General features: G+C 53.5%; 1 protein-coding gene across 1 annotated transcript; it reads left to right on the forward strand.

Annotated features, from left to right (window-relative positions):
* The first annotated feature begins 4,482 nt into the window (after positions 1 to 4,482).
* MMP14 (matrix metallopeptidase 14) lies at positions 4,483 to 21,858 on the forward strand. The gene is made up of 10 exons (XM_034072536.1): positions 4,483 to 4,578; positions 9,380 to 9,528; positions 11,386 to 11,508; positions 12,213 to 12,520; positions 13,970 to 14,131; positions 15,341 to 15,489; positions 17,164 to 17,302; positions 18,719 to 18,869; positions 20,400 to 20,515; positions 21,377 to 21,858. The coding sequence occupies exons 1-10, from the start codon at positions 4,498 to 4,500 to the stop codon at positions 21,700 to 21,702; spliced, it is 1,704 nt and encodes a 567-aa protein (XP_033928427.1). The 5' UTR covers positions 4,483 to 4,497; the 3' UTR covers positions 21,703 to 21,858.
* The last annotated feature ends 926 nt before the right edge of the window (positions 21,859 to 22,784 follow it).

Raw genomic sequence — 22,784 nt, forward strand, 5'->3', positions numbered from 1 at the left:
AGCGACTCATTTGCATACGCAGCCCCTCATTTGCATACACAGCCCCTCGGTTTGCACGTACAGGCCGTCAGTGCCGTAAAGAGCCGTTCATTTGCATACCCAGCCAGTCATTTGCATATCCTCATTTGCGTATACGTGCCGTCAGAACCAGATAGAGCCGTTCGTTTGCATAAATAGCTTCTCATTTGCATATGCAGCCCGTCATTTGCATACAGGCCCCTTCATTTGCATCTCCGGCCGCTCACATGCATATGTACAGCCATTCATTTGCATACGGAGGCTACCGACTGCATAGCCCTTTGCATATCCAGCCCCTTCGTTTGCATATGCAGCCGTTCATTTGCATATGCAGCCGTTCATTAGCATACGCAGCGGTTCATTTGCATACAGAGCGTCTCATTTGCATACAGAGCATCTCATTTGCATACAGCCCTTGCGCTCTCACACGCAGCCCCCATAGGCAGCCCATTGTTTGCGTAGAGAGCGCTTCATTTGCATACAGAGGCCTTCATTTGCATACAGAGCCCTTCATTTGCATACAGAGCCTTTCATTTGCATATACCCATGATGCGCATAGGCTCCTCTGTACAGCCTTCATTTGCATACTCATTTCCATACAGAGAGCCGTTCGTTTGCGTGTCCCCACCCCCCCAATTCCCTCTCATTTGCATACAAACACCCTCATTTGCATACACCCCCATCGCCCCCCTCCCCCCCTCATTTGCATGCAGCGCCCTCATTGGCTCCCTCCCCACCCCCTCACGTGGGCGACCCCCCATTCATTACCATAGAAGGCGGGGTCACGTGCGCCACCCCCGCCCTCATTTGCATACCGCCCCCCCCAGCAGCCAATCAGAGCGCGGCGCCCCTCGGGCGGCAGCCAATCAGAGCCCACCTCCTCGTCCCCATCGTGCAGCTCCAGCGCCGCCTCGGCCCCATCCACCTGCAGCCATCGGGAGCGGGGGGGCTCTGCGGGCCCAAAAACGGGGTTTTTCACCCCAAAAACGGGGGTTTTGAGCCCAAAAACGGGTTTCTCGACCCCAAAAATGGGTTTTTTGACACCAAAAATGGGTTTTTTGACCCAAAAAATGGGTTTTTTGACCCCAAAAAGGGGGTTTTTCGACCCCAAAAATGGGGTTTCTGACACCAGAAATGGGGTATTTGACCCCAAAAATCGGGTTTTTTACCCCAAAAATCGGGTTTTTTTACCCCAAAAATGGTGTTTATGATCCCCAAAATGGGCATTTTAACACCAAAACCACGGATTTTGACCCCAAAATTGGGGGGTTTGACCCAAAACCGGGTTTTTTGCCCCAAAATGGGTCTTTTTAAACAAAAACTGTGGTTTCTTATACCAAAACTTGGGGGGTTTGACCCCAAAAATGGGGTTTTTGACCCAAAAACTGGACTTTTCACTACAAAAAAGGGGATTTTGACCCCAAAATTAGGTTTTTTACCCCAATATCGTGGGGGTTTTTTACCCCAAAACCATGCATTTTGACCCAAAAACCGTGTTTTTCACCCCAAAACCGTTCTTTCTTAACCCAAAAATGGGGGTTTTTACCCCAAAACCGTACTTTTTGACCCAAAAATGGGTTTTGTTACCCCAAAACCCTTCTTTTTTAACCCAAAATCGAGGTTTTTTACCCCAAAACCATTACTTTTTAACATAAAAATGGGGTTTTTCACCCCAAACCCGTTCTCTTTGACCCAAAAACCGTGTTTTTTACCCCAAACCCGTTCTTTCTTAACCCAAAAACGGGGTTTTTCACCCCAAAACCGTACTTTTTGACACAAAAACGGGTTTTGTTACCCCAAAACCTTTCTTTTTTAACCCAAAATCGAGGTTTTTTACCCCAAACCCGTTGCTTTTTAACATAAAAATGGGTTTTTTCACCCCAAACCCGTTCTTTTTGACCCAAAAATAGGTTTTGTTACCCCAAAACCCTTCTTTTTTAACCCAAAATCCAGGTTTTTCACCCCAAAACCGTTTTTAACCCAAAATCGAGGTTTTTCACCCCAAAATCGAGGTTTTTCACCCCAAAACCGTTTTTAACCCAAAATCGAGGTTTTTCACCCCAAAATCGAGGTTTTTTTACCCCAAAACCATTTTTACCCCAAAATCGAGGTTTTTCACCCCAAAACCTTACATTTTTGCCCCAAACCCATTAGGTTTCACCCCAACCCCCCCCCCCCATAGACCCCAATGGGCCTCACCTGGCCCCTCCCCCGGGGTGGGAGGGGGCGTGTCCGGGGGGCGTGGCCAGGCGAAGGCGCGCGCCAGGCTGCTCTTGCCCACGCCGGGGGGGCCGAGCAGGACCGCGCGCAGGGGGGCGGGGCCAGGGGGAGGGGCGGGGCCAGGGGGAGGGGAGAGGCCAATGGGAGGGGAGGGGGCGGGGCCAAGGGGAGGGGAGGGGCCAAGGGGAAGGGAGCGGCCAATAGGAGGGGAGGGGGCAATGGGAGGGGAGGGGGCGTGGTCAAGGGAGGGGGCGGGGTCAAGGGAGGGGGCGGGGTCAAGGGAGGGGGCGGGGTCAAGGGGAGGCCACGCCCCCCGAGCCGGAGCTGACACCTCCTCCGGGGGCTGAGGGGAGGGGGGGGCGGAGGGATCCATTGGGGGCTGGGGGGGGGGAGATATATAGGGATGTATAGGGACCTATGGGGACCTATAGGGACCCATAGAGACACATAGAGACACATAGGGACCCATAGAGACACATAGAGACCCATAGAGACCCAGAGACCCCATAGAGACACATAGAGACCCCATAGAGACCCATAGAGAACTATTACCCCCCTAGCCCCCCCAGTCTCTCATTGCCCCCCATTGCCCCCATTGATCCCCATTGATCCCCATTGATCCCCATTGAACCCCATTGATCCCATTGCTCCCATTGCCCCCCATTGATCCCCATTGATCCCCATTGATCCCCATTGCCCCATTGCCCCCATTGATCCCCATTGATCCCCATTGCCCCCCATTGACTCCCATTGATCCCATTGCCCCCCATTGATCCCCATTGCCCCCCATTGATCCCCATTGATCCACATTGCCCCCATTGATCCCCATTGCCCCCCATTGATCCCCATTGCCCCCATTGATCCCCATTGATCCCCATTGATCCCCATTGATCCCCATTGCCCCCCATTGATCCCCATTGCCCCCATTGATCCCCATTGATCCCCATTGCCCCCATTGATCCCCATTGCCCCCCATTGATCCCCATTGATCCCCATTGATCCCATTGCCCCCCATTGATCCCCATTGATCCCCATTGATCCCCATTGCCCCCCATTGATCCCCATTGATCCCCATTGATCCCATTGATCCCCAGTTCCCATTCCCACCTCTCCGGCTGCTCCCGGCGGCCAAGCCCCGCCCACCCCCCGCAGGCCACGCCCCCTCCCACGTCACCACGCCCCCGGGACACGCCCCCTCCTTCCGCTCTTAAAGGGGCAACGGCAAAGGGAGGGGCTCCTGAAGGGGGCGGGGCTTGAGTGACCCATAGGGAGCTATAGAGACCCATAGAGACCCATAGGGACCCATAGAGACACATAGAGACCCCATAGAGACTCCTAGAGCCCCATAGAGACCCCATAGAGCCCCATAGATCCCCATAGAGACCCATAGAGACCTATAGAGCCCCATAGAGCCCCATAGAGCCCCATAAAGACCCATAGAGCCCCATAGAGACCCATAGGGACCCCATAGACCCCCATAGAGCCCCATAGATCCCCATAGACCCCCATAGATCCCCATAGACCCCCATAGAGACCCATAGAGCCCCATAGACCCCCATAGACCCCCATAGACCCCCATAGACCCCCATAGATCCCCATAGAGCCCCATAGAGCCCCATAGAGACCCCATAGATCCCCATAGACCCCCATAGACCCCCATAAGTCCCCTATACCCCCCATACATCCCTATGGGGGGGGGGGGGGAGGGAGGTGCCGAACCCCATTCTATTATGGGATGCTTTGTTGTTCTCACTGTCACGTGCGTCCCCCCCCCGCGATGACGTCACCCCCATTGAGTCACCCCCAAAGGGGGGGGGGGAGGGGGCGGAGTCTATAGCGCCCCCTATAGGCTCGGAGGTCACCCCCCCCCCATAGGGTCCCATTATAGCGCCCCCATAGGGTCCCATTATAGCGCCCCCATAGGGTCCCATTATAGCACCCCCATAGGGTTCCATTATAGCGCCCCCATAGGGTCCCATTATAGCGCCCCCATAGGGTCCCATTATAGCACCCCCATAGGGTTCCATTATAGCGCCCCCATAGGGTCCCATTATAGCGCCCCCATAGGGTCCCATTATAGCGCCCCCATAGGGCTCCATTATAGCGCCCCCATAGGGTCCCATTATAGCGCCCCCTATAGGCTCGGAGGTGTCACCCCCCCATCCAATAGCATCCAAGCTCCGCCCCCTTTCCCCCCCAAGCCCCGCCCCCCGGATGCCCCCCCCCCCCCCCCCCGCCCTATAGGTCCCGTCCATCGCTATGGAGCTGCTGCTGCTGCTGCTGTTGGCAATGGGGGTCCTGCCCCCCCCGGCTGCCCCACAGCAGAGGTTCAGCCCCGAGGTGAGCGCTATGGGGCTGGGGGGGGGCCTATAGGGATCTATGGGGCTGGGGGGATGTGCTATGGGGAGATATGGGGCTGGGGGGGACCCTATAGGGATCTATGGGGCGCTATGGGGCTGGGGGGATGTGCTATGGGGAGATATGGGGCTGGAGGTGTCTGTAACGGGAGGTTATGGGGCTGGGGGGGACCTATGGGGAGATATGGGGCTGGGGGGTTGGGGGGGATGCCCTATAGGGAGCTATGGGGCTGGAGGTGTCTGTAAAGGGAGGTTATGGGGCTGGTGGGGGATGTGTGTATAGAGTGCTATGGGGCTGGGGGGGAGACCTATGGGGAGATATGGGGCTGGAGGGCTTCTTAATGGTGATTATGGGGCTGGGGGGGGGGGGGAGATGTGTATATACAGAGCTATGGGGCTGGGGGGGGACCTATAGGGAGATATGGGGCTGGGGGGGATACCTATAGGGAGATAGGGGATGTGTATATACAGAGCTATGGGGCTGGGGGGGAGCTCTATGGGGAGATATGGGGCTGGGAGGTTGGGGGGGGGGGATGCCCTATAGGGATCTATGGGGCTGAGGGGTGTAGGCAAGGTCCATTCCCCCCCACACCATAGGCGTTTATGGGGCTGGGGATGCTTCTCCATAGGGTCCTATGGGTCCAGAGGGGCCCTAAAGCATCTCAGGGTCCTGTTAGGGGGTTCTATGGGTCTCTATGTATGTCTATGGGGTATCTATATGTCTCTATGGATCCCTATGGGTCTCTATGGGTCTCTATGTGTCTCTATGGGGTCTTTATGGGTCACTATGGGTCCCTATGGGTCCCTATGGGGTCTCTATGTGTCCCTATGGGTCTCTATGGGTCTCTATGTGTCTCTATGCATGTCTATGGGGTATCTATGTGTCTCTATGGGGTCTCTATGGGTCCCTATGGGTCCCTATGTATCTCTATGGGGCCAGCCCTGTCTCCGCCTCCTCCCCCCGCCCCATTCCCATTCCTTTGTTCCCGTTCCCCCCCCCTCCCCCCGGCCACGTTTCCCCCTTAGCTCCTTCCTCTTCCTCCTCCCCCCCCCCCATCAAAACACCCCAAAAACGCCAAAATCACCCCAAAAACGCCTCCAAAACGCCCAAAAACGGCCCAAAAACGCCCCAAAAACGGCCCCAAAACGACCCCGATCCCTTTGGGACTTTCCCCTCCCCCCCCCCCCCCCCCGGAACTTGCCCTTTTCCAGCGGTTTTCGCCCCAAAAGTGCCTTGGAAACGCTTGGAAACGCTCTTAAGCCGCACTTAAACGCCCTTAAACGCTCTTAAACCCCCCCAAATGCTCTTAAAGCCACCCTAAAGGGTCTTAAACCCACCCTAAAGGGTCTTAAACCCACCCTAAAGGGTCTTAAACGCCCTTAAAGCCCCCTTGAATGCCCTTAAACGCTCTTAAACCCCCCCTTTAAACGCTCTTAAATGCCCTTAAACCACCCTCAAACGCCCCTAAATGCCCCTTAAGCTGTCTTAAAGCCCCCTTAAATGCCCCTAAACGCCCTTAAAGCCCCATTAAATGCCCTTAAACGCTCTTAAACGCCCTAAAATCCCCCTTAAATGCCCTTAAATGCCCCTAAATCCCCCTTAAGCTCTTAAAGCCCCCTTAAATGCCCCTTAATGCCCCCTTAAATACCCTTAAAGCCTCCTTAAATGCCCTTAAACGCTCTTAAACCCCCCTCAAATGCCCCTAAATACCCCTTAAGCTCTCTTAAAGCCCCCTTAAATGCCCTTAAAAGCCCTTAAACCCTCCCTAACCCCCCCCAGACCCCCTTAAACCCCCCTAAGTGCCCTTAAGCCCCCTTTGAGCCCCCCTAAACCCGTTTAAACCCCCCTACACCCCATAGAACACCCCATAGAGGCCCTTTAATACCCCCATGCCCCCCTTTAAGCGCTCTTAAACCCCCCTGAACCCCCTTAAACCCCCCTTAACACCCCATAAACCCCTTTAAACGCCCCATAAACCCCTCTTAAACCCCCTTAAACGCTCTTAAAGGCCCCCTAAAGGCCCTTAGATGCCCCACACGCCGCTAAATGCCCTTAAGCCCCCTTTAAACCCCTCTCAAACGCTCTTAAGTGGCCCTTAAGCACCCCATAACCCCCTAAACGCCCTAAAACACCTCTTAAAGGCATCTTAAACCTACTTAAACGGCCTTAAACCCCTCCTAAACCCCCTTAAACGCCCATAAGCTCCTCTTAAATGCCCTTAAGTGCCCCCTAAACGCATTTAAATGCCCCTTAAACGCTCTTAAATGCCCCTTAAACACCCTTAAGTGCCCCCTAAGCGCATTTAAATGCCCCTTAAATGCTCTAAAACGCCCCTTAAAAGCCCTTAAACGCCTTAAATGCCCCTTAAACGCCCTTAAATGCCCTTTAAATGCCCCTTAAGCACCCTTAAAAGCCCTTAGACTCCCTTAAGTGCCCCTTAAACGCATTTAAACACCCCTTAAACGCTCTTAAAAGCCTTTAAACGCCCTTAAGTGGCCCTGAAACGCATTTAAACGCCTTTAAACGCCCCTTAGACACCCCTAAGAGCCCTTAGACTCCCTTAAGCGTCCCTTAAAAGCCATTAAATGCTCTTAAATGCCCCTTAAACGCTCTTAAATGCCCTTTAAACACCCTTAAGTGCCCTTAAACACCCTTAAATGCCCCTTAAACGCCTTTAAATGCCCCTTAAGCACCCTTAAAAGCCCTTAGACTCCCTTAAGTGCCCCTTAAACGCATATAAACACCCCTTAAACGCTCTTAAAAGCCTTTAAACGCCCTAAAGTGGCCCTGAAACGCATTTAAACGCCTTTAAACCCCCCTTAGACACCCCTAAAAGCCCTTAGACTCCCTTAAGTGTCCTTTAAAAGCCATTAAATGCTCTTAAATGCCCTTTAAACACCCTTAAATGCCCCTTAAACGCCTTTAAATGCCCCTTAAACGCTCTTAAAAGCCTTTAAACGCCCTTAAGTGCCCCTTAAAAGCCATTAAACGCCCTTAAATGCCCCTTAAACGCATTTAAATGCCCTTTAAGGGCCCTTAGACTCCCTTAAATGCCCCTTAAACGCTCTTAAATGCTCTTAAGTGCCCCTTAAACGCCTTTAAATGCCCCTTAAACACCTTTAAGCGCTCTTAAGTGCCCCTTAAACACTCTTAAACGCTTTTAAATGCCCCTTAAACGCCTTTAAACGCCTTTAAGTGCCCCATAAACGCTCTTAAGTGCCCCATAAACGCTCTTAAGTGCCCCTTAAACGCTCTTAAGTGCCCCATAAACGCTCTTAAGTGCCCCATAAACGCTCTTAAGTGCCCCTTAAACGCTCTTAAGTGCCCCATAAACGCTCTTAAGTGCCCCATAAACGCTCTTAAGTGCCCTTAAGCGCTCTTAAGTGCCCCATAAAGGCTCTTAAGTGCCCTATAAGAGCTCTTAACTGCCCCTTCTGGGGTATTTAAGGGCCCTCTCGGGGGCTCTTGGGGTCCCTATGGGGCATTTGGGGTGGGGGGGTGCTGCTGAGGGGTTATTATGGGATGGATCATGGTGATGATGGATTATTATGGGATGGATGATAATGATGATGGGTGACAGTGGGTTATTATGGGATGGATGGTTATAATGATGATAATGGTTTATTATGGGATGGATGATGATGGATAATGGATGCTGATAGGTTACTATGGGATGGGTGATGAAGATGATGGATTATTATGGGATGGAGGAGGAGTTATTATGGGATGGATGATGATGACAGGTCCCAGTGGGTTACTATGGGCTGGATGATGATGATGATGGGTTATATTATGGGATGGATGATGATTATGATGGTTCATTATGGGCTGGATGATGATGATAATGGGTTACTATGGGCTGGCTGATGGTGATGGGTTATTATGGGATGGATAATGATGATGATGATGATGATGATGGATTATTATGGGATGGATGACGATGATAATGGTTTATTATGGGATGGATGAGGATGAAGATGATGGGTTATTATGGGATGGATGATGATGATGAGTTATTATGGGATGGATGACGATGATAATGGATTATTATGGGATAGATGATGATGATAATGGTTTATTATGGGCTGGCTGCTGATGCTGACAGGGTATTATGGTCTGTGCCCCCCCAGGCCTGGCTGCAGCAGTACGGGTTATTATGGGATGGATGATGATGATGATGATGGATAATGGGTTATTATGGTCTGTCTGACCCCCCCCCCAGGCCTGGCTGCAGCAGTACGGGTTATTATGGGATGGATAATGATGATGATGATGATGATGATGATGATGGGTTATTATGGGCTGGCCGATGCTGATGCTGACAGGTTATTATGGTCTGTGCCCCCCCCAGGCCTGGCTGCAGCAGTACGGGTTATTATGGGATGGATGATGATGATGATGATGATGATGATGATGATAATGGGTTATTATGGGATGGATGATGATGCTGATGGGTTATTATGGTCTGTCTGACCCCCCCCCAGGCCTGGCTGCAGCAGTACGGGTTATTATGGGATGGATGATGATGATGATGATGATGATGATGATGATAATGGGTTATTATGGGATGGATGATGATGATGCTGATGCTGACAGGTTATTATGGTCTGTCTGACCCCCCCCAGGCCTGGCTGCAGCAGTACGGGTTATTATGGGATGGCTGATGATGATGATGGGTTATTATGGGATGGCTGATGATGATGATGGGTTATTATGGGATGGATAATGATGATGATGATGGGTTATTATGGGATGGATAATGTCTCTCTGTGCCCCCCCCCAGGCCTGGCTGCAGCAGTACGGGTACCTGCCCCCCGGTGACCTCCGTGCTCAGGCTCAGCGCTCCCCCCACTCCCTGGCAGCTGCATTCGCTGCCATGCAGAGGCTCTATGGGCTGAAGGTCACCGCGCGCGCCGACCCCGACACCATCCGGTGCGTACCAGTGGGGTCCAGTTCAGGCCAGTTGGGGCCAGTTAGTTCCAGTTGGGTCCAGTTGGGTTCCAGTTGGGGCCAGTTGGGTCCAGTTGGGTCCAGTTGGTTCCAGTTGGTTCCAGTTGGTTCCAGTTGGGTCCAGTTGGGTTCCAGTTGGGTCCAGTTGAGTTCTAGTTGGCTTTTGGGGCTTCCAGTTGGGTCCAGTTGGGTTCCAGTTGGGTTTTGGGTCTTCCAGTTGGGTTCCAGTTGGGTTCCAGTTGGGTCCAGTTGGGTCCAGTTGGGTTCCAGTTGGTTCCAGTTGGGTTTTGGGGCTTCCAGTTGGGTCCAGTTGGGTTAAGGGGGGTTCCAGTTGGTTCCAGTTGGGTCCAGTTGGTGTCCAGTTGGGTTTTGGGTCTTCCAGTTGGGTCCAGTTGGGTTAAGGGGGGTTCCAGTTGGGTTCCAGTTGGGTTCCAGTTGGGTTCCAGTTGGGTTTTGGGTCTTCCAGTTGGTTCCAGTTGGGTTCCAGTTGGTTCCAGTTGGGTTCCAGTTGGGTCCAGTTGGGTTCCAGTTGGGTCCAGTTGGGTTCCAGTTGGGTTCCAGTTGGGTTCTAGTTGGGTTTTGGGTCTTCCAGTTGGTTCCAGTTGGGTTCCAGTTGGGTTCTAGTTGGGTTTTGGGTCTTCCAGTTGGGTTAACGGGGCTTCCAGTTGGTTCCAGTTGGGTTAAGGGGGGTTCCAGTTGGGTTCCAGTTGGTTCCAGTTGGGTTCCAGTTGGGTTCCAGTTGGGTCCAGTTGGGTTCCAGTTGGGTCCAGTTGGGTCCAGTTGGGTCCAGTTGGTTCCAGTTGGGGTCCAGTTGGGGTCCAGTTGGGTCCAGTTGGGTTTTGGGTCTTCCAGTTGGGTTAAGGGGGCTTCCAGTTGGGTTCCAGTTGGTTCCAGTTGGGTCCAGTTGGTTCCAGTTGGGTCCAGTTGGGTCCAGTTGGGTCCAGTTGGGTCCCAGTTGGTTCCAGTTGGGTCCAGTTCAGTCCAGTTGTGTTCCAGTTGGTTCCAGTTGGGTCCCAGTTGGGTCCAGTTGGTTCCAGTTGGGTTCCAGTTGGTTCCAGTTGGGGTTTGGGTCTTCCAGTTGGGGCCAGTTGGTTCCAGTTGGGTCCAGTTTGGTTCCAGTTGAGTTCCAGTTGGGTCCAGTTGGGTTCTAGTTGGGTCTAGTTGGGTCCAGTTGGGTCCAGGTGGGGTCCAGTTGGTTCCAGTTGGGTTAAGGAGGCTTCCAGTTGGTTCCAGTTGGGTTAAGGGGGCTTCCAGTTGGGTCCAGTTGGGTTTTGGGTCTTCCAGTTGGTTCCAGTTGGGTTCCAGTTGGGGTTTGGGGCTTCCAGTTGGGTCCAGTTGGGTTCCAGTTGGGTCCAGTTGGGTCCAGTTGGGTCCAGTTGGGTCCAGTTGGGTCCAGTTGAGTTCTAGTTGGGTTCTGGGTCTTCCAGTTGGGTTCCAGTTGGGTTTGGGGTCTTCCAGTTGGGTTCTTGTGGGGTTCCAATGGGATACGAAGGGTTCCAATGGGATATAGATGGGTTCCAATGGGATATAGATGGGTTCCAATGGGATTGCCCCTTCCCATTGGATCCCCATTGGGTTCCCACCCCCCAACCCCATTCCCATTGGCTCCCCCCATCCCAAACCCCATTCCCATTGGCTCCCCCCATCCCACCCCCATTCCCATTGGCTCCCCCATCCCACCCCCATTCCCATTGGCTCCCCCCATCCCAAACCCCATTCCCATTGGCTCCCCCCATTCCCATTGGCTCCCCCCATCCCACCCCATTCCCATTGGCTCCCCCCATTCCCATTGGCTCCCCCATCCCAAACCCCATTCCCATTGGCTCCCCTATCCCATAGGGCCATGCGCAGACCCCGCTGTGGGGTCCCCGACAAGTTCGGCCCCGAGCTCAAGGCCAACGTGAGGCGCAGGAGGTTTGCCATACAGGGCATGAGGTGGGAGCAGCAGGAGATCACTTACAGGTAGGGGCATGGAGCCCTATGGGGCCCTATGGAGACCTATGGATTCCCATTGATCCCTATGGGGCCCAATGGATCACAATGGATCCCAATGGATCCCAATGGAGCCCCATTGATCACAATGCATCCCCATGGGTCACAATGGAGCCCCATGGATCCCAATGGATCCCCATTGATCCCAATGCATCCCCATTGATCCCAATGCATCCCCATTGATCCCAATGCATCCCCATTGATCTCAATGCATCCCAATGGATCCCATTGCCATTCATAATGGGTCCCCATTGATCCCAATGCATCCCCATTGATCTCAATGCATCCCAATCGATCTCATTGCCATTCCCAATGGACCCCCATTGATCCCAATGCATCCCTATCAATCCCAATGCATCCCCATTGATCCCAATGCATCCCCGTTGATCTCAGTGCATCCCCATTGATCCCATTGCCATTCCCAATGGAGCCCCATTGATCCCAATGCATCCCCATCGACCTCAATGCATCCTAATGGTTCCCCATTGATCCCAATGCCTCCTTATTGATCCCATTGACCCCATTACCCCCATTACCCCCCAGTATCCAGAACTACACCCCCAAGATCGGCGAGCGCGGCACCCTGACCTCCATCCGCCTCGATCCCAATGCCTCCCTATTGATCCCATCCCCATTGATCCCATTGACCCCAATACATGTCAATGTCCCCCCAGTATCCAGAACTACACCCCCAAGATCGGCGAGCGCGGCACCCTGACCTCCATCCGCCGCGCGTTTAGCGCCTGGGCCGCGGCCGCCCCGCTGCGCTTCCGCGAGGTTCCCTATGGCGCCATCCGCGCCGGCCTCGCGCCCCTCGCGGACATCATGGTGCTGTTCGCGGAGGGGTTCCATGGCGACAGCACCCCCTTCGATGGGCAGGGGGGGTTCCTGGCGCACGCGTACTTCCCCGGGCCCCACATAGGGGGGGATACGCACTTCGATGGGGCCGAGCCGTGGACGGATCGGAATGAGGAGCTGAGTGGTGAGGGGGATGGGGGGGGATGGGGGGGGATGGGGTGGATGGGATGGGTTGAACTGGTTGAACTGGGATGGATTGGGTTGGGATGGGATGGGATGGGTTGGAATGGGATGGGATGGCTTGGTTGGGATGGGTTGGATTGGTTGGAATGGGATGGGATGGGATGAACTGGTTGAACTGGGATGGGATGGGATGAACTGGTTGAACTGGGATGGGTTGGGATGAACTGGTTGAACTGGGATGGGTTGGGATGGGATGGGATGGGATGGGTTGGGATGGGATGGGTTGAACTGGGATGGGATGGGCTGGATTGGGATGGGATGGGTTGGGTTGAACTGGTTGAACTGGGATGGGATGGGATGGGATGGGTTGGTTGGGATGGGTTGGGATGGGATGGGATGGGTTGGGATGGGATGGGTTGAACTGGGATGGGATGGATTGAATTGGGATGGGATGGGTTGAACTGGTTGAACTGGGATGGGATGGGATGAACTGGTTGAACTGGGATGGGATGGATTGAATTGGGATGGGATGGGTTGAACTGGGATGGGTTGGGTTGAACTGGGATGGGATGGGCTGGATTGGGATGGGATGGATTGAATTGGGATGGGATGGGTTGAATTGGGATGGGATGGGATTGGTTGGGATGGGTTGGGATGGACTGGTTGGAATGGGATGGGATGGGTTGGGTTGGTTGGGATTCGTTGGGATGGATTGGGATGAATTGGGATGAATTGGGATGGGATGGGTTGGTTGGAATGGGATGGTTTGAACTGAATTGGTTGGGTTGGGATGGTTGAGATGGGTTGAGTTGAATTGGGATGGGTAGGGTTGGGTTGGTTGGGTTGACTTGGTTGGGATGGGTTGAACTGGGATGGGTTTGGTTGGTTGGGATGGGTTGGGATGGAATGGGTTGAACTGGGATTGGATGGACTGGTTGGAATGGGATGAATTGGGTTGGGTTAGTTAGTTGAATTGGTTGGGTTGGGATGGGAAGGGTTGGGATGGATGGCATGGGATGGGTTGGGTTAGTTGGGATGGGTTGGGATGGGATGGGATGGGTTGAACTGGGATGGGATGGATTGGTCGGAATGGGATGGGTTGGGGTGGTTGGGATGGGATTGGTTGGGTTGAATTGATTGGAATGGGTTGAACTGGGATCGGATATGTTGGTTGGAATGGGATGGAATGGTTGGGATGGGTTGGGATGGGATGGGTTGAATTGGTTGGGATGTGATGGGATGGATTGGGTTGAATTGGTTGGGATGGGATGGGTTGGGTTGCAATGGGATGGATGGGATGGGTTGAATAGGTTGGGATGGGTTGGGATCAGTTGGGATGGGATGGGTTGGGTTGGTTGCTATGGAGCCCCCCATTGACCCATAGACCCCCCATAGACCCCCCATAGACCCCCATAGACCCCCCCCCTGACCCCCAGCTGCCCCATTGCAGGCAACGACCTGTTCCTGGTGGCCGTGCATGAACTGGGGCACGCTCTGGGGCTGGAGCACTCCAGTGACCCCTCGGCCATCATGGCCCCATTCTACCAATGGATGGACACCGAAGGCTTCACCCTACCCGAGGACGACCGCAGGGGCATCCAGCAGCTCTACGGTGGGTCCCTGCCCCATAGGTGCCCCCTATGGGGCTCTATGGGGCTCCTATGGGGCTCCTATGGGGCTCTATGGGGCTCCTATGGGGCCCTATGGGGCTCTATGGGGCTCCTATGCGGCTCTATGGGGCCCTTTGGGGCTCCTATGGGGCTCTATGGGGCTCCTATGGGGCTCTATGGGGCGCTTATGGGGCTACGTCAACGCCATGGCGGATGCATTGCAATGGGTGGTGGTCAGCACCATGGATAGCTCCAATGGGTGTCAATGGGGCCCTATGGGGCCCTATGGGGTCCAATGGGTCCTATGGGGCCATATGGGTTCCTATTGGTGTCTATGGGTCTTATGGGGTCCTATGGGGCGTTTATGGGCTACATCAACGCCATGGTGGTCACATCGCAATGGGTGGTCGTCAGCACCATGGACATCTCCTATGGGGTCCAATGGGTCCTATGGGGCCATATGGGTTCCTATGGGTGCCAATGGGTCCTATGGGGCCCTATGGGTGCCAGTGGGTGCTAATGGGTGCCAATGGGTCCTGATGGGTCCTATAGGTCCTTATGGGTCCCAATGGGTTCTATGGGTGCCAATGGGTCCCAATGGGTCCTATGGGTGCCAGTGGGTGCCAATGAGTCCTATGGGTCCCAACGCATCCCAGTGGGTCTCAATGGGTCCTATGGGTGCCAATGGGTCCCTATGGGTGCCAATGGGTCCTATGGGTGCCAATGGATCTCAATGGGTCTTAGGGGCGCCAATGGGTCCTATGGGTCCCAATGCATCCCAATGGGTCCTATGGCTCCCAATGACACCCAATGAGCTCCAATGGGTCCTATGGGTGCCAATGGGTCCTATGGGTTTCAATGGGCTCCAATGGGTGCCAATGGGTCCTATGGGTGCCAATGGATGCCAATGGATCCCAATGGGTCTTAGGGGCGCCAATGGGTCCTATGGGTCCCAATGCATCCCAATGGGTCCTATGGCTCCCAATGACACCCAATGAGCTCCAATGGGTCCTATGGGTCCCGATGCATCCCAATGGGCTCCAATGGGTGCCAATGGATCCTATGGGTGCCAATGGGTCCTATGGGTCCCAATGGGCTCCAATGGGTGCCAATGGATCCTATGGATGCCAATGGGTCCTATGGGTCCCAATGGGCTCCAATGGGTGTCAATGGGACCCAATGGGCTCCAATGGGTCCCAATGCACCCACAGGGACAGGACCAGGTCCCAGTTGGCCCCCAGTGGTGCCCAGGAGCACAGAGAAGCCCCATAGACCCCCAGGGCCTCCCTATGGTCCCGATATCTGTGATGGCAACTTCGACACCATTGCCATGCTCAGGGGGGAGATGTTCGTGTTCAAGGTGGGAATGGGGTGGGAATGGGGTGGGAATGGGGTTCAATGGGTTTCAATGGGTTTCAATGGGTTTCAATGGGTATCAATGGGTTTCAATGGGTTTCAATGGGTATCAATGGGTTTCAATGGGTTTCAATGGGTTTCAATGGGTTTCAATGGGTTTCAATGGGTTTTAATGGGTTTCAATGGGTTTGGGTTAACTGGGAATGGGGTGGGAATGGGATGGGAATGGGATGGGAATGGGATGGGAATGGGGTGGGAATGGGATGGGAATGGGGTGGGAATGGGGTTCAATGGGTTTCAATGGGTTTGGATGGGTTTCAATGGATTTCAATGGGTTTGGATGGTGTGGGAATGGGTTGGGAATGGGGTGGGAATGGGTTGGGAATGGGGTGGGAATGGGGTGGGATGGGGTGGGAATGGGGTGGGAATGGGGTGGGAATGGGATGGGAATGGGATGGGAATGGGGTGGGAATGGGGTGGGAATGGGATTGAGATGGGTTTCAATGGGTTTCAATGGGTTTCAATGGGTTTCAATGGGTTTCAATGGGGTTGGATGGGTTTCAATGGGGTTGGGAATGGGATGGGAATGGGTTGGGAATGGGGTGGGAATGGGATGGGAATGGGGTGGGAATGGGATGGGAATGGTTGGGAATGGGGTGGGAATGGGATGGGAATGGGGTGGGAATGGGTTCAAATGGGTTGGGAATGGGATGGGAATGGGGTGGGAATGGGGTGGGAATGGGTTCAAATGGGTTGGGAATGGGATGGGAATGGGGTGGGAATGGGGTGGGAATGGGGTTGGGAATGGGGTTGGGAATGGGGTGGGAATGGGGTGGGAATGGGGTTGGGATGGGGTTCAATGGGTTTCAATGGGTTTCAATGGGTTTCAATGGGTATCAATGGGTTTCAATGGGTTACAATGGGTTTCAATGGGTTTTAATGGGTTTCAATGGGTTTCAATTGGGTTTTAATGGGTTTCAATGGGTTTCAATGGGTTTCAATGGGTTACAATGGGTTTCAATTGGGTTTCAATGGGTTTCAATGGGTTTGGATGGGTTTCAATGGGGTTGGGAATGGGGTGGGAATGGGGTGGGAATGGGATGGGAATGGGGTGGGAATGGGTTGGGAATGGGATGGGAATGGGGTGGGAATGGGGTTGGAAATAGGGTTGGGATGGGTTTCAATGGGGTTGGAATGGGTTGGGATGGGGTTGGGATTTCTGGATCATTTTCAGCCATTTTTGGGTCATTTTTAACTATTTTCGGGTCATTTTTTGCCCATTTTCGCTCATTTTTGGGTCAATTTTGCTCATTTTCGGGTCATTTTCGCTCATTTTTGCGTCAGTTTTACCCATTTTTGGGTTATTTTCACCCATTTTCACTCATTTTTGGCTCATTTTTGCCCATTTTTGGGTCAATTTTACCCATTTTCAGGTCATTTTCACCCATTTCCCCACATTTTTGGGTCATTTTTGCGTCATTTTTGCCCATTTTTGTGTCATTTTTGCCCATTTTTGGGTCATTTTTGCCCATTTTTGGGTCATTTTTGCCCATTTTTGTGTCATTTTTGCCCATTTTTGGGTCATTTTTGCCCATTTTTACCCATTTTTGGGTCAATTTTAACAATTTTTGTGTCATTTTCACTCATTTTTGGCTCATTTCCCCCCCTCCGCCCCCAGGAGCGCTGGTTCTGGCGGGTCCGGGACCGCCGGGTGCTGGACGGTTACCCACTGCCCATTGGCCACTTCTGGGCTGGGCTCCCCCCAAGCATCAGTGCAGCCTATGAGAGACGGGATGGGAAGTTCGTGTTCTTCAAAGGTCACTTGTGGGGCAGCTATGGGGCAGCTATGGGGCAGCTATGGGGCAGCTATGGGGCAGCTATGGGGCAGCTATGGGGTCTATGGGGTCTATGGGGTCTATGGGTCTCTATGGGTCTCTATGGGGCTCTATGGGTCTCTATGTGTCTCTATGGGTCTCTATGGGGCTCTATGGGTCTCTATGGGGCTCTATGGGTCTCTATGGGTCTCTATGGGATCTATGGGTCTCTATGGGTCTCTATGGGGCTCTATGGGTCTCTATGGGGCTCTATGGGGTCTATGGGGTCTATGGGTCTCTATGGGTCTCTATGGGATCTATGGGTCTCTATGGGTCTCTATGGGGCTCTATGGGTCTCTATGGGTCTCTATGGGTCTCTATGGGTCTCTATGGGTCTCTATGCTCCCCCCAAGCATCAGTGCAGCCTATGAGAGACGGGATGGGAAGTTCGTGTTCTTCAAAGGTCATCTATGGGGCAGCTATGGGGCAGCTATGGGGCAGCTATGGGGCAGCTATGGGGCTCTATGGGGTCTATGGGGTCTATGGGGTCTATGGGGTCTATGGGTCTCTATGTGTCTCTATGGGTCTCTATGGGTCTCTATGGGGTCTATGGGTCTCTATGCTCCCCCCAAGCATCAGTGCAGCCTATGAGAGACGGGATGGGAAGTTCGTGTTCTTCAAAGGTCACCTATGGGGTCTATGGGGCAGCTATGGGGCAGCTATGGGTCACTATGGGGCAGCTATGGGGCAGCTATGGGCTCTATGGGGTCTATGGGGCTCTATGGGGCTCTATAGGTCCCTATGTGTCCCTATGGGTTCCTTTGGGTCCCTATATACTTCTATGGGTCCCTATGTATCCCTACGGGTCTCTATGGGTCTCTATGTGTCTCTATGTGGTCTCTATGTATCTCTATGTGTCCCTATGGGTCTCTATGTGTCTCTATGTGTCCCTATGTGGTCTCTATGGAGTCTCTATGTATCCCTATGGGGTATCTATGGGTCCCTGTATATTCCTATGTATTTCTATGGGGTCTCTATGGGGTATCTATGAGTCTCTATGGGTCCCTATGGTTCTCTATGGGGTCTCTATGTATCCCTCTGTATCTCTATGGGTCCCTATGGATCCCTATGGCTCTCTATGTATCCCTATGGGGTCTCTATTGGTCCCTATGGGGTATCTATGGCTCTCTATGGGGTCCCTATGTATCCCTATGGGGTCCCTATGTATCCCTATGTATTCCTATGTGTCTCTATGTGTCTCTATGTGTCTCTATGGGGTATCTATGGGTCCCTATGTATCCCTATGTTTCCCTATGGGGTCTCTATGTATCCCTATGGGTCTCTATGTATCCCTATGGCTCTCTATGGGGTCTCTGTGTCCCTATGTGTCCCTATATGTCCCCCCCCATCTCCCCATAGGTGACCGTCACTGGGTGTTCAATGAGGCCGCCCTGGAACCCGGTTACCCCAGAGCCCTAAGGGATATGGGGCAGGGGGTGCCCAGCGACCGCCTGGATGCTGCCCTACAATGGCTGCCGAGCGGCACCACATACCTGTTCCGGGGCAACAAGTGAGCTATGGGGCTCTATGGGTCTCTATGGGTCTCTATAGGGTTCTATGGGGTGTCTATGGGTGTCTATGGGGTCTCTATGGGTCTCTATGGGGTCTCTATGGGGTCTCTATGGGGTGTCTATGGGTGTCTATGGGGTGTCTATGGGTGTCTATGTGGGTCTATATGGTGCCTATGGAGGGCTATGGGGGGTGCAGGCAGCGCTGCGGCGCGGCCTCCAGGGGGCGGTATAGTGCTGCGAGGGGGCGGGGCCAGCGGAGGACACGCCCCCTGCCTCTGGGCTATGGGGGTATGGGTGTCTATGTGGTCTCTATGGGTCTCTATGGGTCCCTATGGGTCTCTATGGGAATGTATGGGGCTCTATGGACTCTCTATAGGGTTTCTATGGGGTCTTTATGCACCTGCAAGGACCTACAAGGGCTCTATGGGTCTCTATGGGGTGTCTATGGGGTCTCTATATCTCTCTATGGTGCTCTATGGGGATCTATGGGGGTCTATGGGGGACTATGGGGATCTCTGGGGGGCTATGGGGTGTCTATGGGCCTCAATGCACCTGCCAGGACCTGGGAATGGGGGACTATGGGGTTTCTATGGGGATCTATGGGGCTCTATGGGGCTCTATGGGGGTCTATGGGGCTCTATGGGGTTTCTATGGGGTCTCTATGGGGTTTCTATGGGGTTTCTATGGGTCTCTATGGTCTCTATGGGTCCTTTATTCACCTTCCAGGATCTCTATGGGGCCTTTCTGCACCTTTCGGGACCTTCTTGGGGGCTTCTATGGACCTCTATGGGGCCACTATGGGACCTCTATGCACCTTCTGGGACCTCTATGGGGCTTCTGGCACCTTCTGTGGACTTCTATGGGGCCTCTATGGGGCTTCTATGACCTCTATATGGGGCCTCTATGGGGCTTCTATGATCTCTATATGGGGCCTCTATGGGGCTTCTATGACCTCTATGGGGGGGGTGTGGGTGTCTCTATGGACCTGCCAGGACCTGAATGGCACTCCCATTGATCCCAATGGCTCCCATTGATCCCAATGGAGCCCTATTGATCCCATTGACCCCAATACACCCCCATTGACTCCAATGCAACCCCATTGACCTAATTGACCCCAATGCACCCCCATTGATCCTATTGATCCCAATGGCTCCCATTGATCCCAATGGAGCCCCATTGATCCCAATGCACCCCCATTGATCCCAATGGTGCCCCATTGATCCCATTGACCCCAATGCACCCCCATTGATCCCAATGCAACCCCATTGACCCCATTGAACCCATTGCACCCCCATTGACCCCAATGGCTCCCATTGACCCCAATGGCTCCCATAGCCCCCTATGGCTCCCATTGATCCCAATGGCTCCCATTGACCCCAATGGAGCCCCATTGATCCCATTGACCCCAATGGCGCCCCATAGCCCCCTATGGCTCCCATTGATCCCAATGGCTCCCATTGACCCCAATGGAGCCCCATTGATCCCATTGACCCCAATGGCTCCCATAGCCCCCTATGGCCCCCCTATAGGTACTATAGGTTCAATGAGGACACGCGCTCCGTGGACCCCGACTACCCCAAGAGCATCGAGGTGTGGGGGGGGGTCCCCGAGGCCCCCAGTGGGGCATTTATGGGCCCCGATGATGGTGAGTACCATTATAACCCCATTATAACCCATTATAACCCATTATAGCCCATTATAACCCATTATAACCCATTATAACCCATTATAACCCATTATAACCCATTATAACCCATTATAACCCATTATAGCCCATTATAACCCATTATAACCCATTATAACCCATTATAACCCATTATAACCCATTATAACCCATTATAACCCATTATATCCCATTATAACCCCATTATAACCCATTATAACCCCATTATAACCCATTATAACCCATTATAACCCATTATATCCCAATTATACCCCATTATAACCCATTATAACCCCTTTATACCCCATTATACCCTATTATAACCCATTATAACCCCTTCATATCCCATTATACCCCATTATAACCCCATTATAACCTATTATACCCCATTATACCCCATTATAAGCCATTATAACCCATTATACCCCATTATAGTCCATTATAACTCCATTATACCCCATTATATCCCATTACACCCCATAATAACCCCATTATAACCCCGTTAAACCCCATTATCCCCCATTATACCCCATTATCCCCCATTATAACCCCATTATACCCCATTATAACTCCATTATACCCCATTATATCCCATTATCCCCCATTATCCCCCATTATAACCCATTACACCCCATAATAACCTCATTATAACCCCATTACACCCCATTATACCCCATTATAACCCATTATCCCCCATTATCCCCCATTATAACCCCATTATAACCCCATTATACCCCATTATAACCCCATTATCCCCCATTATCCCCCATTACCCCCCATTATCCCCCATTATCCCCCATTATCCCCCATTATCCCCCATAATAACCCACCCCCCCCCCGCAGCCGTCACCTACTTCTACAAGGCCGGCCGCTATTGGCTGTTCGACAACCGCCTCCTCCGCGTGCCCCCGGGCTACCCCAAATCCGCCCTCCGCGATTGGCTGGGCTGCGACCGGCCCGACCAATCAGAGCCCTCCCCTCCCGGAGGGGGCGGGGACAACGACGTCATCGTCATCGAGGTCGGCCCCGCCCCCTCGGCGCTGGCCACGCCCCTCGCGCTGCTGGGCGGGGCTGCTGCTATCCTATTGGCTGCAGTGCTGCTGTGCCGCCGCCGGGGGGCGCCCAAGAGGCTGCTGCGCTGCCAGCGCTCGCTGCTGCCCCGGGTCTGAGGACACGCCCCCCGGCGGGACAGGCCACGCCCCCTGCCCATTCATGTCAATGGAAGCCACGCCCCCTTTCCCATTCATGCCATGGGAGGCCATGCTCCCCATTCATTCTATTGGAGGCTATTCTCCTTTCCCCATTCATTCTATGAGGCCACGCCCCCTTCCCATTCATGCCAATGGAAGCCACGCCCCCTTCCTATTCATTCTGAGGCCACGCCCCCTGCCCATTCATGTCAATGGAGGCCACGCCCCCTTCCTATTCATCCTATTGGAGGCCACGCCCCTTTCCTATTCATCCTATTGGAGACCACGCCCCCTTCCTATGCCTTCTATGGGAGGTGGAGGCCACGCCCCCTTCCCATTCATACCATTGGAGGCCATTCTCCTTTCCCCATTCATTCTATGAGGCCACGCCCCCTTCCTATTCATTCTATGAGGCCACGCCCCCTTCCTATTCATTCTATGAGGTCACGCCCCCTTCCCATTCATCCTATAGGAGGCCATTCTCCTATCCCCATTCATTCTATTGGAGACCATGCCCCTATTCATTCTATGAGGCCACGCCCCCTTCCTATTCGTCCTATTGGAGGCCACGCCCCCTTCCATTCATCCTAATGGCCATTCTCCTTTCCCCATTCATTCTATGAGGCCACGCCCCATTCCTATGCCTTCTATGGGAGGAGGAGGCCACGCCCCCTTCCTATTCATCCTATTGGAGGCCACGCCCCCTTCCTATTCATTCCATTGGAGGCCACGCCCCTTCCCCATTCCTTATATGGAAGGAGGCTCCACCCCCAATCCCCCCCCTCATTGCCATTCCTTATATGGGGAGGAGGAGGCCACGCCCCCTTCCTATTCCTTCTATGGGAGGAGGCCACGCCCCCTCATCCCCCCCAGTGCCTTATATGGGAGGAGGCCACGCCCCCTTCCTATGCCCTATATGGGAGGAGGCTCCACCCCCAATCCCCCCCCCATTGCCATTCCTTATATGGGAGCAGGAAGCCACGCCCCCTCCCACCCCCTCAGCCAATCACCATTCCCTACATAGGAGGAAGCCCCACCCCCATTCCCTTACATAGGAAGAG

The sequence above is a fragment of the Melopsittacus undulatus genome, chromosome 30, assembly GCF_012275295.1.
Source record: "Melopsittacus undulatus isolate bMelUnd1 chromosome 30, bMelUnd1.mat.Z, whole genome shotgun sequence".
Lineage (NCBI taxonomy): Eukaryota > Metazoa > Chordata > Aves > Psittaciformes > Psittaculidae > Melopsittacus > Melopsittacus undulatus.

Bases quoted from the DNA above. Each gene is read 5' to 3' on its own strand.
- MMP14 (XM_034072536.1), top strand. From the start codon at position 4,498: ATGGAGCTGCTGCTGCTGCTGCTGTTGGCAATGGGGGTCCTGCCCCCC. The intron at 4,579-9,379 runs GTGAGCGCTATG...GCCCCCCCCCAG, and splicing joins AGCAGAGGTTCAGCCCCGAG to GCCTGGCTGCAGCAGTACGG. The intron at 17,303-18,718 runs GTCACTTGTGGG...ATCTCCCCATAG, and splicing joins GAAGTTCGTGTTCTTCAAAG to GTGACCGTCACTGGGTGTTC.